General features: G+C 45.6%; 1 protein-coding gene across 1 annotated transcript in view; it reads left to right on the top strand.

Moving 5' to 3' along the window:
- Positions 1 to 9,644: 9,644 nt before the first annotated feature.
- The window catches only part of tspan13 (tetraspanin 13), a 52,580-nt gene continuing 43,963 nt past the window's right edge, over positions 9,645 to 18,261 (top strand). Inside the window, exon 1 of the mRNA XM_033045515.1 lies at positions 9,645 to 9,986. Coding sequence (XP_032901406.1) covers positions 9,924 to 9,986 — 63 coding nt within the window. The 5' untranslated portion in view covers positions 9,645 to 9,923. The remainder of the gene's footprint in view (positions 9,987 to 18,261) is intronic.

Raw genomic sequence — 18,261 nt, 5'->3', positions numbered from 1 at the left:
AGATAAATTTCAAATATCTACGATCTTACCTTGCACAGCCACAGAGTAATACGCATCTTGTGTATGCGGGTACGAGCGACTTGTTCCTTCACCAGTTCCAGCCACCCTTTGGTATGAATATTGCCTTCGTTATGGCAATTGTATATTAGATGGTTTACAGAGCCCTGCAAACTTAGGATGTATGTTAGGTCTTATCGCATTTTTGCGAATACAGTTTATTTCAAATTGTGCATTACACATCATTCCCATAACATCCTGATGTGACAACGTCACATTTCCTTCTTCCAGGTCTCTGGCCATGCCTTGATGCTTGACCACATTCTTAGTACCCGCTGTAATCTATTTCTTGAATGCATACTGCAGTGCCCATAACTCCAACTTCACTGTTGACAGATAGGACTACTAGCAGATCGCAATTCTGCGGGATTTCATATTTGTTCTCAATCTCATCCATCCTTGGTTCTTCCAAATGATGGGAAAGCAGGTATTTATACTTCTGCTATATCCTCTTTTAGAGGTTGTCCCTTTTTTTCTGGGACTAGAGAACTTATGGACCAGCCCTGGTACATTTCTTTTTTGTGTGGGCTCTGGTCCTTATATGATTCGTTATCAGAGTATTCTGGATATTCCTCCTCAAAATGGGTTTCACCTGGATATTCATCATCAGGTATTTCATGTGATGGCTCTCTCATAAGCCTACGCTTTTTTGTCCCTCTTTGGGGTACATCAAGCTCTTCTATTGAGCTGTATATTGGCAGCCCACTTTTGGGTGTTGCTCCATATTCTGGGTCTCCTGTAGAGCAACGCCTGTATTGTCTTTCAGACATTTCTGGTGCTGCCTCCGTGTCAGGTCAGCCCATATATCATTTTTATCATCAGGCATTTCGGTCGCTGGCTCAAATCTGGGCCAACGTTTCCCAGAACCTCTTCTGGGTGTTCCATGCGGTTGCTCTTTAAGCCCGCGTTTTTTATACTCCTTCTGGAGTTTGTTTTACCCATGAGGAATTCCAGTTTATAAATTCTATAGTTCAGACTCCTCCGAGTCTTCCAGGGAGACTTTTAGTCGGGCGCCCGCTACTCTCAGACACTTTGTCTTATTGAGTGCTTACTGCGGTGCGCTTAACATTCTTCCTTCCACCTTTCTCCATACATAAGACTTGCCTGTGTCTCTGCACGCAGTCTCCACGGAGAAAAGCAGCCTGAAATGAAAGTAAAATACTTACGTTCAGGTTTTCTTTCATTCACCGCTTGGAGGTCCGTCCTCCTACCGCGGTCACAGCGCAATGCGTCTGACGAGATGCGCGTGCGCCTGGATGGCCTTCTTCACATAGCCACTCACGTGACTCCGAAGTAAAACAATGTTTCGTTGTCGATACATGTCAATTAAATACTCTTGACTTGACTCTTGAAGATTCTTGATAAATCTCTGCAATTCCCAGCCCTGACAGGTGGAGAAAAGCTGGATCATTAGTACTTCGAGTAGAGGTTGATAAATGTACGATAGATTGCAGAATAGAGAAATGTGGAGAAATGACACAGAATAGGAGCTGAGGCCAGCATAGATTGGTCTGAAGAATGGTTTTGACCCAAAACGTCATCTATTCCTTTTCTCCAGAGATGCTGCCCCACGTGCTGAGTTACCCCAACATTTTGTGTCTATCATAGATCAGTCATGATCATATCCGATGGTGGGCAAGGATTGAACGGTCCGGTGGTCTACTCCTGCTCCAATGTTCTTGTGTTGGGTATCTGCAGTTGCTGTGTGCTGATAGTGGAATGAATATTTAGAATGGTGAATGAGGTACCAATCAAACAGGCTACTTTGCCTTGCAAGCTGTTGAATTCTCAAAAGGCCACTGCTTTAGTCTCCTCTTATTTTGTTGGAGGAAATTTATGCGAATTCATCCTCGCATGTCACACCAGTGTTGTAAAGAAACTGAGAGATATGTTGTTGTCAAAGCATCTGTAGAACCTGATGATATATCTAACAGCCAGAATGTGAGTGTGAAGTTGAAGAGAACCAATAATAGATCCTGAGGAACAAGAAGGTGCTCTAGAGTTGCTGTCTTACAACACCAGAGACCCGGGTGCTGTCTGCACGAAGTTTTCACATTCTCCATGTGACCACGGGGGTTTTCCCCGGATGCTCGGTTTCCTCCCAAGGACGAGCAGGTTTGTAGGTTAATTGGCTTCTGTAAATCGTCCCTAGTGTGTAGGATAGATCTAGTGTACAGGCGGTCGCAGGTCAGCATGGACTCAGTGGGCCGAAGGGCCTGTTTACACACTGCATCTCTAAATTAAACATCAGAGATATCAAGGTGAGAGTTGGAGAGCTGTCATTGGTCACTCAGTAACATGGAGCATGAAATTACAAACATTAATTATTTAAGTGACTGGATATAGATATGGCAGATTTGTTTCAATTAGGTCATCCCTTAAAAAGAAACAAAAGGCCAAATATGTTTATACTACGGAGTACTAGAAAGTGCAATGATCCAGAGTGATTTTTTTTGTTTTTGTTAAAGTTTAGTTTATTATTGTAATGTGTGCCGAGAAAAGCTAGTCATCCAGTCAAAAAGACTATACATTATTACAATTGGTCCATAGTGCAACATTTAGTGCAAGACTAGACTAATTGGGACCCGTTGGGTCCCATTCTCACACAGGAGGCCTGGTACCTGAACGCAATATCACCCATATCCCCCAACGCATCGCCACCGGTATCGCCACCGCCACCCCCACCCCGCTATTCCCCCCCCCCCACCCTGGTGGCATCGGCCCCGCTATCCCCCCCCCTCCACCCCTGGGCGGCATCGCCATTGCTGCCCTCGCTATCCATCCCCCACTTAATTAACCAGGTTCCTGAATGTAAGAACTATTTATACATGTAAGATTTTTGTTTTTAAATCAGTACCTCTTTTTTTGAGTTTTAATGCCGACCCCGTCCTGTGGAAAGGGCTTGCGGCAGCTGGTTTCATAGTGCCTTCATTGTTGGTAGGTGCTGATCTTTCACCTCTGCTCCACCCAGCACTGCCAACACTCAGCCCGTCACAGTGCGGCCGCACGGTGGAGACGAGGCGGAGGGCGGCTGTGGGAGAGTGGGGGCTGTCCCGAGGGATGTGCTCCTTCGGCCGCTTACAACTTGGTGCTCGGGTTCAGAGTTCCAGTCACCTATGTCTTGTGTGGGGAAAATGACCCCAACCCTCCCGTCTCCATCGGCCAGTGATGTGATGGACACGGGGGTCTGGACCAATCGCTGACAAGTCCCGCCCCCCGGCGACATCATTGTCCATTATTTGACTTTTCGGCAGAGCCGCTATTCGGTTAGTTGGCTTGTAGGCGGCGCAGCCTTTCAGTGAGTTACCGCTTTGGCAGAGCGACCTTTCGGTGAGTTTGCTTTTAGGCGTCCCGACCTTTCGGTTAGTTTGCTTTTAGGCGTCCAGCCCTTTCGGTTATTTGGCGTTTCGGCTTCTTTTCCGTTTGGTTATTTGGCTTCCACTTCTTTGTTTGGGCTTCTCGTCCTTCGACGCCACGTCCGGGTACCGTCCCGCTGAGTTACTCCTGCATTTTGTGTCTATCTTTGCTTGAAAGCAAATCAGTGTTTGAGTGATGGCACACAAAAAAGCTGGAGAAACTCAGCGGGTGCAGCAGCATCTATGGAGCGTTGCCTAGTTCCTTCGCTCCATAGATGCTGCTGCACCCGCTGAGTTTCTCCAGCTTTTTTGTGTACCTTCGATTTTCCAGCATCTGCAGTTCCTTCTTAAACACTTTGAGTGATGGCAAACGTTCAAGGTGATTTAAGATCTAGGGTAAAGATGTTCTCATGGATAGGGTGGGGATATAAAATTCTGTGTTCCATGGATGACAGGATGCCCAGAGGGCAAGGTAAAGCAGAAGTAGGAAGATTATATTTGATACAAGCAGCCTATTGCTGTAGAAATCCTGGAAGAGTACAGAAATGTTTAGATGATTTTAGTTTAGTTTAGTAACACAGAACAGGTCCTTCGGCCCACCAAGTCTGCGCTGACCAACAATCAAGCACACACTCATTCTATCCTACACACTGGAGACAATTTACAGAAGCCAATTAGCCTCCAAACCTGCACATGTTTGGAATGTGGGAGGAAATCGGAGCACTCGGAGAAAAGCTATGTGGTCATAGGGAGAACATGCAAACTTCGTACAGACAGCACCCATGATCAGGATAGAACCCGGGTCTCTGGCACTGTAGGGCAGCAACTCTACGGCTGCGCCTTCGTGCCGCCCAATGCAGAGATGAAATTAAAATTGAAATGTGGAAATTAGGAAAACAAAGAGAGGGCATGAAAATCAAAGAAAATTAAAAAAATATTTTTAAACACATAAAGTTAAAGAGAATAACTAAATAAAATATAGGGTCTCTTAGGGACTAAAAAGATTACCCATGGTTGGAGGTGGGTAAAATTAGTTTTGTTTCAATAATCTGAATGTGTCATCATAATAAAGGGGGACTGATGCTGATGTTAACATTAAGAAGGAAGAATCTCAGTTATGGATGGGATTAAAAGTGGACGAGAGTAACTATTAAGAGGTTTGGCATCTTTAAAAAGGGGGTAAGATTTCAGACCCAGATTAAATATATTATTTGGCAGTTAAGAAACTGCCAAGGCCCTCTGATCACCATTTCTAAAATTCTCCCTGGCCACAGGAGCCAGAGGAACGGAGGATTGTCAACACCATATTTGATTGCAACCTTCACGTGGTCCGCCCTGTTTCGACGAATGCAATCAACCTGGCGTGCACAATCAAATAAGATCAAATAGAACAAGGTCCTACAACTTTAGGCTGTGCACGCCATACGCAAGAAGAAGAACATTGTGTTTAAAGGGGAAGAAATGATAAACTAACTAATTACAGCCAGTTAAAATTATTGTGCAACTTATTAGAAGGAATTCTAAGGGAAAGGATAAACCTTCACTTTGAAGGGCACAGATTAATCAAAGAAAGTTAGCACGGATATATCAACAGAAGGTTGATATATATCTGACTAATTTGATTAAATTTCCTGATGAGGTAAAAGGGCAGGAAGGGCAGGCTAATGAGGCAGTGTGTTTGATATTGTCTACATTGGTCTCTACAAAGATTTTGACAATGTCTCACACAACAGGCTAGTATACTTTACGCTGCATGAAAGATGCCTTTGGTATATGTGGGTTAGTGAAATTCAACACAGCCTCTGTGACTACTTGTGGAACATGTCTGTTTAGTCTGCAGTTCTGATCTCAATTTATTATGACACAGAATGCGCTCATTGAGTTCATGGTGGTTCTCGACAGAGCAATTGCCATTTACTTTCAATTTATTTGTTTTCTTTAACGTCCAATTATCACTCCCATTTGCATTGTATTGTCATCCAATTTCATCACCAGCTCTACCTTTCATTCATCAGTGATGTCTTTTGAAGAGTCAGGCGTATTCCGTTAATTGCCATGTCTGTGCATTCCACATATGCTCAGCCTTCTATTGAGAACCTAACATTCTCAATGAATTTAACACCAGCAGAATTACTATCAAACCTAAAAGACGCAATCAAATACCATGTACACATTATATAATTATCTACATACGCATTGTTTTGCTTAAGATGCCAGCATCTACATTCTCTTGCCTCCACATATTACTGTATATCTTGTTTTGTAATTTAAATTCGAAATGCGGGAAAAACTCAGCAGATCAGTGCAATATTTGTGGAAAGAAAAACAACCAATATTTCAGAGCAAAAAACAAACTCAGTGGGTCAGTCAGCATCTGTGCAGGGAAATGGACAGTTGATGTTACGGTTGAAATCCTTATTTTGGAATGAAAGAGTGGAGGGATGATAGCCAGAAAAGGGGTGGGCCAAAAACATGCATGTGAGAGGTGGATCCAGGAGTGGTGGGGTGAATTGATGGATGGAGTCAGGATGGAGATAACAACAGAGGCTGACACATTATAGTGAAAGATAACCAGGGGCTGCAGATGATGGAATCTAATAGGAGAGGAAGGTGAAGTATGGAACCAAATAAAGAAGGTGCAGTGGGCAGAGGGGAACAGTAAAGATAGTGTACTGTTGGGAGGACTGTTTCGGTAATGGGCAGGTGGAGTGGTGGGGAAGAGGGGATGGAATATTAGACAATAGACAATAGGTGTAGGAGTAGGCCATTCGGCCCTTCGAGCCAGCACCGCCATACAATGTGATCATGGCTGATCATCCCCAATCAGTACCCCATTCCTGCCTTCTCCCCATATCCCCTGACTCCGTTATTTTTAAGAGCCCTATCTAGCTCACTCTTGAAAGCATCCAGAGAACCTACCTCCACCGCCCTCTGAGGCAGAGAGTCACCACTCTCTGTGAGAAAAAGTGTTTCCTCGTCTCTGTTCTAAATGGCTTACTCCTTATTCTTAAACTGTGGCCTCTGGTTCTGGACTCCCCCACTCCCCCAACCTGTCCAAGTCACCCTGCATTCTCATAGCATCCTCCTCACAGTTCACACTGCCACCCTGCTTTGTGTCATCTGCAAATCATTGATGTATATTGTAAATAGCCTTGCGGTACCCCACTAGTCACTGCCTGCCATTCTGAAAGGGACCCGTTAATCCCTACTCTTTGTTTCCTGTCTCCCAACCACTTCTCTATCCATGTCAGCACTCCACCCCCAATACCATGTGCCCTAATTTTGCCCACTAATCACCTATGTGGGACATTATCGAATGCTTTCTGAAAGTCCAGGTACACTACATCCACTGGCTCTCCCTTGTCCATTTTCCTAGTTACATCTTCAAAAAATTAGTCAGGCATAATTTCCCCTTCGTAAATCCATGCTGACTCGGACCGATCATGTAACTGCTATCCAAATGTTTGGCTATTTTATCTTTTATAATTGACTCCAGCATCTTCCCCATCACCGATGTCAGGCTAACTGGTCTAGAATTCCCTGTTTTCTCTCTCCCGCCTTTCTTAAAAAGTGGTATAACATTAGCTACCCTCCAATCCACAGGAACTGATCCTGAGTCTATAGAACATTGGAAAATTATCACCAATGCATCCACGATTTGTAGAGCCACTTCCTTAAGTACCCTGGGATGCAGACCATCAGGCCCTGGGGATTTATCAGCCTTCAGTCCCATCAGTCTGCCCAACCATTTCCTGCCTAATGTGGATTTCCTTCAGTTCCTCCGTCACCCCAGATCCTCTGGCCACTACTATATCAGGAAGATTGTTTGTGTCCTCCTTATAGTGAAGGCAGATCCAAAGTACCTGTTCAACTCATCTGCTATTTCCTTGTTCCCCATAATAAATTCACCTGTTTCAGTCTTCAAGGGTCCAACTTTGGTCTTAACTAATTTTTTTCCTCTTCACATACATAAAGAAGCTTTTACTATCCTGCTTTATATTCTTGGCTAGCTTACCTTCGTACCTCATCTTTTCTCCCCGATTTGTCTTTTTGGTTATCTTCTGTTGTTCTTTAAACATTACCCAATCCTGTTCCTTCGCGCTCGTCTTTGCTACGTTGTACTTCTTCGCTTTAATTTTTATACTGTCCCTGACGTCCCTTGTCAGCCATGGTCGCCCCTTTCTCCCCTTGGAATCTTTCTTCCTCCTAGGAATGAACTAATCCTGCACCTTCTGTATTATTCCTAGAAATACCTGCCATTTTTGTTCCACGGTCATCCCTGCTAGTGTAGCTTTCCAGTCAACTTTGGCCAGCTCCTCCCTCATGGCCCCATAGTCCCCTTTATTCAACTGTAACACTGACACCTCCGATCTACCCTTCTCCCTCTCCAATTGTAGATTAAACCTGACCATGTTATGGTCACCACCTCCTAATGAGTCATTAACCTCGAGTTCCTTTATCAAAACCGGTTCATTAATATTGTGGGTAAGAAGGATATGTGTGGGAGGATTATGGGCCTATACTCGCTGGCGTTTAAAAGGATGAGCTGGGGGGATCTCATTGAAACCTACCGGATAATGAAATAACTAGGCTAGACGTGGAAAGGATGTTTCCAGTAATGGGAGAGTCTAGACCAGAGGGCACAGCCTCAGTATAAAAGGACGTACCTTTAGAATGGAAATTAGAAGGGATTTCTTTAGCCAGGGGATAGTGAATTTGTAGAATGCAGTGCCATGGATGGCTGAGGAGGACAAGCCATGTATTATTTTTAAGGTGGAGATTGATAGGTTCTTGACTAGTAGGACATCAAAGGTTATGGGGACAATTCAGGAAATGGGGTTGAGAAAGAAAAATAAATCAGCCATGATTGAATGACAGAGTTGACTCAATGGGCTGAATGGTCTTTTCTGCACATGAAGGGGGAGCAGTTGACCTGAAGTTAGAGAATTGAATGTTCATGTTGTTGTGTTGGAAACTATTGAGGCAGAATATGAGGTGCTTTTCCTGAAGTTTGTGTTTGGCCTTCCCCCAACAGTGGATGATGCGGAGTCAGACAGGATGGTGTGGGAATGGCAAGGTGAATTGAAAGGACTAGCAACTGGGAGCACCAGGTAGCCATGGTAAAGAGCATCTTCTTTCCGCTCCCATCCTGCAGAAGGGTGTGTGGGGGGGGGGGGGGGGGGGGGGGGGGTGGGGGGAGTGGGAGAGAGAGATTTGGGTGGGGATAGATGTGAACCAGGGGGGCACGGAGAGAGTGGTCTCTGGAGAAAGCAGAAAGGGATCAGGAGCGAAGTGGGACCAATTTGTAGCTAGTAGGATGCCACCTCTTCATCCTCACCACTTTCTACTGGCTATCTTCCCTCCACACTTTCAGTTGAGAAGGAAAGTCTTTACCTGAAAGGCCGTCCCGTCCAATTCCCTCCACAAATTCCTGACCTAGATTCCAGCACCTGCAATCTTTTGGCCCCAAACAATATTTCTGGTTTACGACCCTGAGTTCTGAGTTTTTCCATGTTTTTCTGTTTTTATTTTCGCTTTCCGACATCTACAGTTTTCTTTTTACTCTGTGTGTTTTTGTACTTGGCAAAGTTGGTGATCTTCAGACTTGCAAAACAAAACCAGCTGATATACTATGCTACTGATGCTGAGATCCATCACACAACCAGCTCTAACCGACTGTCTCGGGGAAAGGTTACTTGGGTTGATATTGCAAAGGAGTAATACGTGGTTGCCATTTAATAGAACACTTTAAAGCATGTCTGGAAATCTGCAATAAAACCAGAAAATCCACAGGCGCTGCCTGACCTGCTGAGTTTCCCATCATTTTCTGTTTTTTGTTTGTTTAATTTTCAGATTCTTTTGTTGGGCCGTGCTGCTACCCACTTTGCACAAGGTTGCGGGGACGTAGTGACATTGTCTTGGCGTGCAGCAGAATGTAATGAAACCATTCCACGTTCTGCTGGCACACAATGAGTATGCGATGGTACAAACTCGGTTCATATAACGTCTCTGCCGTCCACCATATGTCGTTGCGCCTCTGGCATTTTTTGATTGAAAAATCGTGAGAAAAAAAAGAGGCCGATCTGCAACATTTGCCACTGTGACTGCCTCACTCGCTGAATATTTTAATACAGATCTCCAACATCTCCAGCAGGATATTGCTTACGCATTGTGCGCATTAAGCCGCCCATTCCCAGCAGCAGGTTGGATCCGAGGTGAAAGTAACGTCAGCCGAGGCGAGTCCAGGCAGCAGCGCCTGCGCACTTACCGCGCTCCTGCATTTTTTTTCGCTTCTCACCCATTTCACGATCCTGCATTTTGACGGAGGCAACGTCGGGGTTAAGTTCCGCAGGTGGATTTGCCACTTATTTCTCTCTACCCCCCCACCAAGGCTTCCAATATATTACAGAGGAAAGTGGCAGTGGAGCAATAAAGCGCCGGTGACTTGCAGGTCCCGGAGCTCGCGGACAACAGCGCCGAGTCCCCAGAGCTCGCGCTTCGATTGTGAGGATGGTTTGCGGCGGCTTCACCTGCTCGAAAAACTCCCTCTGTGTCCTGAACCTGCTGTATATTGTGAGTAGCGTCTGTGTGTGTGTGTGTGTGAGACAAGACGAGAGGAGCGGTTAGACATATCGGAGCTTTGCCACCAGCAGGTGCTCGAAATGCGAACTGATAATATCATTTTCGCCATTGTCATAGACATGTATTTCATTTTGCAAATTATAATTTCCCGACTGCGTTCGAGTTAAATAATTGTTATATGGAAGGCTGATTGATTTGATGCGCGGAGATGGAAGGTCTTGCACACTCATTGCCTGTTATTAACGTACGAGATATTTTATTTCTTGGTTCTTGGTTTCTTGGTCCTCCAAAATATTTCAAATGGAATTTAAACTGGAGGTGGTGGAGGGAGGACTCGGGCCGTGTCCCCTTGAATAACATCATTCCGCTGTGAAAATAATTTTCAACTATGTCGCACGGTCATGTTCTTTTTACTAATCTGCGCAGAGCAGTTTTGTCAACGCAGTGGAGAGGTGAATTTGCATGACGGTTCAGGAAGCTCCTGGGTTGGGCGTTCATCTTTAAACGATTCAGTGCCTGTAGAAAGGCGTGTTCAATCTTTCTAGAGCATTTAATTATTTATTTTGCATTAAGCGTGAACAGTTTTAAGCACTGAACTCATTTCACACTCAATTGACTGACTGTTGGAATATTGGAAGGACGACATAATAGAATCGTGTTATTTTTCCAAAAAAGTCAATTCGATGAATAATTAACGTAATTTAGAAATTATAACCTCTGATTTTTAATAACGCATTGTGGATTAAGATGTTTAATTCCTCATCGTTGATGTGGTATTATGGAATAATAGTGTAAGGACAGGCTGCAGTGACGGCATCCGGCCTGAAGTTGGCGCTGTGGGCGTAACCGGATGTGACGTGGTTACCGGGGTGGGGTGAGGGAATGCCCGGGCATGCACGAGCCTGCTGCTGCTGTACAGAGTTGCTAAATAAAGACAGACTCCGATTACGTCGTTGTACGAGCCTTATTATAAGAAGAACTTGACATGGTGTCAGAACTGGGAGACTTGTAAGTAGAAAAAAAAAAATAAGAAGAGGAGGGTGTATCGTTTTGGCGGGAAAGGGGAGACGAGCCGGCAGATATGGCGCAACCTACACCAACTGCTACGTTCACAATACAACCTGCAGAGCCATTCGATTTTACCAAGCCTCAAGAATGGGAGCGTTGGATCAGGAGATTCGACCGCTTTCAGCTTGCAAGCAACTTAAACGCGACGTCGGCAGAAAACCAGGTGAACACGTTAGTGTATTGCATGGGCGATGAAGCCGAAGATGTGCTAAAGGGGCTAACGCTAACTGCAGAAGAGAGGAGGATGTACACGGATGTCAAGGCGGGCTTTGATGCATTTTTTTGTGCCTAAAAAGAATGTAATCTACGAAAGAGCCAAGTTCAATCAGCGTGTGCAACTGCCAGGAGAAACGGTGGATTCCTTCATCACTGCTCTATACGGATTAGCTGAACACTGCAACTATGGACAGTTACAGAACGAGCTGATCCGCGACAGGTTAGTGGTCGGGCTGAGAAACGTCTCATTGTCAGAAAAGCTACAGCTAGACAGAGACCTAACCCTTGGAACTGCTATAACAAAGACAAGGCAGTCTGAAGAAGTTAGACGACAGTGGTCTGACTTAAGAGGAGAAAATAGCGGTGCTAGCAAGTGCTCTAATGTTGATGCTGTGCATGCTAAAAGCTACAGAAAACCCAAATTTCCCTCAAAGCCTCAGCCACAAGCACAAACACCAGGCAAAAATAAACTTAATACACGGCCACAGCCAGGTTCAAAGGCATGTTATAGATGTGGAAAAATGCCCTCGCATGGAAAATTGGAATGCCCTGCTAAAGATGCTGTGTGTCACAACTGTGGCAAAAAGGGACATTATGGCAAAGTGTGCAGAAACAGTGCAAAATCTCTGAATGCTGTCACTACAGAGGAAGAAGAGAGCTTTTTCCTGGGAGCCGTGGATGCTGGAAAAGACCCGTGGACGGTGCAGCTACAAGTGAGACAAAAAAAAGTGTGCTTTAAAATAGATACTGGTGCTGATGTCACCGCCATGCCAGCCGAGGTGTACCATGACATTACAGGGGGGCATGATGTGAAGCGCCTGGCAGTGTCGACACACCCATTGTTTGGGCCAGGGGGCAATGCACTCTCTGTCCTGGGTGTAGCCAGAGAAACACTGCGCAGAGGCAAAAAGACAGCCATAGAGAACATTTATGTAGTAAAAGACCTGCACACTGCACTGTTGGGAAGGCCTGCCATAGAACGGCTTCAGCTTGTGTGCAGGGTTGACGGCATCACCTTGGAATCAGTGAAATAACAATATCCGAAGCTGTGTAGCGGCTTGGGTCTTGTTCGGAGGCCATACTCAATTAAATTGAAGCCAGAGGCTGTGCCCTTCTCTCTCCACACACCACGCAGAGTCCTTCTGCCGCTTATGGGGAAAAGTGAAGGAGGAGATAGACCGTATGGAGAAGATGGGCGTAATCACCAAGATTGAGGAGCCGACTGATTGGTGTGCCGGGATGGTGGTGGTGCTGAAAAAAGCAGGTGATGTTCGCATTTGTGTGGACTTCACAATGATGAATGAATCAGTATGCAGAGAAAAGTTTATCCTGCCTTCTGTCGAGCACACTCTGGGCATGCTAGCTGGCGCAACAGTATTCAGCAAATTAGATGCCAACATGGGCTTTTGGCAAGTACCATTGACAAAAGAGTCTGCCAAATACACCACCTTCATCACGCCTTTTGGGCGCTACTATTTTAACCGTCTACCCTTTGGCATAGCATCAGCCCCCGAGCACTTTCAACGGATGATGATGACAGACGTGTAGCCTGGAGGGGGTACTGTGTCACATGGATGACATCCTGGTCTGGGGACAGACGCAGGAGGAGCATGATGTGCGGCTACATGCGGTGCTAGAGAAGGCACAAAAGGCCGGCATTACGCTCAACATGGACAAATGTGAGCTCACACGCCACACAGTCAGATTCCTGGGTCATGTGATTTCAGCAGATGGAGTGAAGCCAGATCCAGAGAAGACGAGAGCAGTACAAGAGATGGATGCACCCAAAAATGTCAGCGAACTCAGGAGTTTTCTGGGCATGGTCAATCAGCTGGGCCACTTCTTGCCTAACCTGGCTGAAAAAGACAAAGTGCTACGAGACCTGCTGTCCAAGAAGAACCACTGGTACTGGGGGACAGAGCTGCAGGCCGCCTTTGATCAGTTAAAAACAGAGCTGTCATCCACACCAGTGCTCACATTATACAACCCAAACAGTGCTCTAAAGATCTCTGCTGATGCCTCTTCCTTTGGCCTGGGGGCAGTCCTGCTGCAGAAGAGCGATGCCATGTGGTAACCTGTGGCATATGCGTCCAGGTCAATGACACCAACAGAGCAGCGCTATGCTCAAGTAGAGAAGGAGGCATTGGCTGCAACGTGGGCATGTGAAAGGTTCAGCTGTTTCATCCTGGGAAGACCATTCGAGCTGGAAACTGACCATAAGCCGTTGGTGAGTCTGCTGGGAGGGAAAGCTTTGGATGACCTCCCACCAAGAATCCAAAGATTTAGGATGAGACTCATGAGGTACAACTATACAGTCGATCATGTCCCTGGCAAAAGCCTGTGGACAGCCGACACCTTATCTCGTGCTCCTCTGAGAGCCGCAAGAACACACACAGACACAAGCCTATTAGAGGACATCAACATCTATGTAGACTCTGTCATCAGCAACTTTCCTGTCAGTGGAGATTATCTGAGCAGCCTACGTGAGCACCTGAAGGCAGACAGCACATGCTCTGCACTGATGGAGTACTGCACAGACGGCTGGCCCGACAAAAAGCCAACTGCAGGGAGTGCTGAGACATTACTGGGTTGATAGAGCAGTGCTGACTGTGCACGATGGGCTGCTGCTGCGGGGCACGAGGCTCGTCATCCCATCAGCCTTACAAGGTGATGTGCTGCAGAGACTACATGAGGGACACCTGGGGGTGACAAAGTGCAGGGGCCGGGCCAAACAGACGGTATGGTGGCCAGGACTCAGCAGCCAGCTGAATGACATGGTGCTGAAATGTAGAACCTGCATCCAAGAGAGAAGGAACGTCAAAGAGCCGCTGATGCCAACGGAGATGCCAGACAGGCCTTGGCAAACCTTGGGAGCTGACCTATTCACGCTGAAAGACAAGACATATCTACTAGTAGTAGATTATTTCTCAAGGTATGTGGAAGTTGCGCTGCTGTCACCCACAAGGTCCACAGATGTGGTGGTACAAGAGGCACGGAGTGAGAAATCTGGAGCCACTCGTACCTGGGGAGGATGTGTGGATCACCGATGCACGAGTCCAGGGCACAGTGCTATCTACACACAATACCCCTCGCTCTTATATCGTCCAGGTGCCTCAGGGCACACTGAGGAGGAACCGGCATCACTTGGTGCCGCTGCAGACCAACAGTGGGGTAGTCGACGCGGATGAGCCACCGGTGGGAAAAGATTCACCTACACCAGAGCCAGCTCCACCAGTGACAACATCACCCAGCAGAGAGGGCCCCACCACAGAGACTGTGCGGACCAGGTGTGGGAGAGAGGTTAGAAAGCCGAAGAGACTTGATTGGTGATTTATTGATTTGTTTTCTACGGTAAAGAAAAAGTGATTGTGAAATTGTTCTGCTAAACCTGTTACATTTACCTGAAACCTGAGAGTTTAAGTTTTGAAGAACACAGCCTGCTAAAGTAATAGTTCATAGTATGGTAACGCGTAAGTTATTTTATTTCTAGTTTGCATGCTTGAAACAGGGACAGATCAGGGACAGGTCTTCCAGCAAAAGGGCAGAATAAACCCCTTAAGACCTGCAGAGACAAAGGTAGTCCACCCTTTGTTCTCAAAGAAAGGGAGATGTGGTATTATGGAATAATAGTGTAAGGACAGGCTGCAGTGCCGGCATCCGGGCTGAAGAGGGCACTGTGGGGCGGAACCGGAGGTTGGGCTGAGGAGAGGCCCGGGCATGCACACGAGGATGCTGCTGCTGTACAGAGTTGCTAAATAAAGACAGACTCCGATTATGTCGTTGTACGAGCCTTATTATAAGAATAACATGACAGTTGATGGGAATAGTATGTGTTTATAAAATTGAATACATTGACCAGAGTTCAAATGCCATAATCTTTGGGCACAACCTTATGCGAAACTAGTGGTTGTGGTTTAGTAATTACTGTTTGGAAACTGATACACTGAATCATCTTTGTGCACAAAACCGATTTTAAAATAAAATGACAACGAAGTCCGTGCACAACATGATCTCAGCATGTATTATTAATGCAAGACTTGATTAACTTCCAGTGTTGGAAGGAATCGGCAAGTTATACAACTTCCTCGGAGAGAGGAGGGGGGCAGTTATTCTTTCAGGAGCTGATGAAAGCTCATTGACTTGAAATGTTATCTCTGTTCCTCTTACTACATGCGCTGCCCGTATGCTGACCATTTTCAGCAGCTTTACTTTATTTCAAGTTTTCAACATCTGCAGTCTTTGCATTCTGACTATTTTCAATATTCCTCCAGATATAACAATGTAGAGTTCCAGCAGTTAGCTTGGGTATTGTGGATCATTTGTTATTTGGATTCAACTTCTAGGATTCTAACATGATCAATCAAAAATAAACTTAATGACTAATTTCTTGTTGCCCATGAAATAGCTGAAACGGGTTGAAACTAAATTGTATGATTTATTGTGCATGGAGACAGGTTTGTGTGTTTACCTTTATCTAGGAAAGCCTAAATTCCTTTAACTCAGGAAGGGGATGTCTGCCAATTAAATTGTGCATTTCCTGTGAATTCATTTTGAAGATACACAGGATATTTGGAAATTGCTCTTTAATGTGTGCATTTTTTCCGCAAGATGTGTACTTTCCTAAAATAGTACAACATTTAATGATGATTACTCTAACACAAAATAATTATTTTAAAATATAAATGGATTAAATATTCAATAAAGCAGGTGATATCAAACCAGTTATTTGCCAATAGCATAAATAATATAAATAAAACATGTTGAACAATTTGCCATCTATAAAACCTTAAATGTGCTCTTGGAAAGGATGTGGACTTTCAAGGGCAGGTGGAAATTAGGGATTTGATGGTATTTTTTTTATTAGATTCAATAAGCGATTCAAACTGGACATTGAAACAAGAGACCATTGCAATTAGGGCATGTGAGAAACTGAGTAATTAGGGCATCAAGTGGAATAAAATGGGTAGAAGCAAGCACGACAAAAATAAATACTGTTGACCCCTGGACTTTATCAACACATTTTAAGCTTCCTTATTTGTTGAAGATCTAGAAAAGATCTTGGTGTAAGTTCCAGATTCTCTTGAACATCGGAGACACCAGTTCTGAACAAGTATGCAGATTGTAGGTCCCTCTAGAGATAATTATTTGCTCTTGTTATGTAAATGGCCATGTGCATTGTAGAATGGAAATGGAAGTGCTGAATACAACACTGACACTCAATGTGTTGACACCAAGAATAGGTTTGACATTGGTGAATGCACGAGAAAGTAGAATTATAGCTTGGCATACCTATCTTCTTCTTCTTGCGTATGGCATGCACAGTCTAAAGCTGTAGAACAACTTGTTCTATCTGATCTTATTTGATTGTGCATGCCGGGTTGATTACATTCGAAAACAGGCCGGACTATATGAAGGTTGCAATCTCCCACCCCTGCATACCTATAATTGCATGGAACATGAGAAATTAGATTCGAAGACCAATTCAGAAAGCCACAACAAGAAATGCGCATCTTGATGTGGTATTTGTATGAAAATAAAACTACAAAAACCGCTGGCCCTGACGGCATCCCTGGGCGCGTTCTCAGGGCCTGTGCTGCGCAGCTGACAGACGTCTGGACTGACGTCCTCAACCTGTCACTTGCCCAAGCAGTTGTCCCCACGTGCCTTAAAACCACCTCCATCTTGCCGGTGCCAAAACACTCTACTGCGGCGAGCCTCAACAACTTCCGCCCAGTTGCACTTACTCCCATCATCACCAAGTGCTTCGAGAGGCTGGTCCTGGCACACCTCAAAGGCTGCCTACCTCCCACATTGGATCCCTATCAGTTCACCTACCGCAAGAACAGGAGTACGGAGGATGCCATCTCAACGGCACTTCACTCCGCCCTCTCCCACCTCGACAACAGAGACATTTACATAAGAATGCTGTTCATTGAATACAGCTCAGCATTCAACACCATTATACCCTCTAAACAGATCACCAAACTCGGTGACCTGGGCATCGACCCCTCCCTCTACAATTGGATATTGGACTTTCTAACCAACAGACCCCAATCTGTTAGGTTAGACAAGCACACCTCTTCAACCCTCACCTTGAACACCGGCGTTCCACAGGGCTGTGTGCTGAGCCCCCTCCTCTACTCCCTCTTCACCTACGACTGCACACCTGTACATGGTATTAACACCATCATCAAGTATGCAGATGATACAAAGGTGATTGGCCTCATCAGCAACAACGATGAGTCAGCCTATAGGGAGGATGTCCAGCTCCTAATAGCATGGTGCGCTGACACTAACCTGGCCCTTAACTCCAAGAAGACCAAGGAGCTCATTGTAGACTTCAGAAGGTCTAGGGGCGGCACGCACACCCCCATCCACATTAACGGGACGGAGGTGGAATGTGTTTCCAGCTTCAGGTTTCTGGGGTCAACATCTCCGATGACCTCTCTTGGACCCACAATACCTCAACTCTGGTCAAGAAGGCTCACCAGCGTCTCTTCTTCCTGAGGGGACTAAAGAAGGTCCATCTGTCTCCTCAGATTATGGTGAACGTCTGCCGCTGCACCATCGAGAGCATCCTTACCAACTGTATCACAGTATGGTATGGCAACTGCTCTGTCTCCGACCGGAAAACACTGCAGAGGGTGGTGAAAATTGCCCAACGCATCACCGGTTCCTCGCTCCCCTCCATTGAGTCTGTCCAAAACAAGCGATGTCTGCGAAGGGCGCTCAGCATCGTCAAGGACTGCTCTCACCCCAACCACAGACTGTTTACCCTCCTACCATCCGGGAAGCGCTACAGGTCTCTCCGTTGCTGTACCTCAGTGATTGCCTGTCACCCCCCCCCCCCCCCCCAGACACTCCTTCCACCAGAAAAAATTGCACTATACGACTGTATGCACGTAAATGTATTTATTTATTGCTCATATTCTATGTCGCTCTTCTAGGGAGATGCTAACTGCATTTTGTTGTCTCTGTACTG

The sequence above is a fragment of the Amblyraja radiata genome, chromosome 2, assembly GCF_010909765.2.
Source record: "Amblyraja radiata isolate CabotCenter1 chromosome 2, sAmbRad1.1.pri, whole genome shotgun sequence".
NCBI lineage: Eukaryota > Metazoa > Chordata > Chondrichthyes > Rajiformes > Rajidae > Amblyraja > Amblyraja radiata.
The sequence above is the reverse complement of the archived record's forward strand: the minus strand, read 5'-3'. Positions and strand labels throughout refer to the sequence as shown.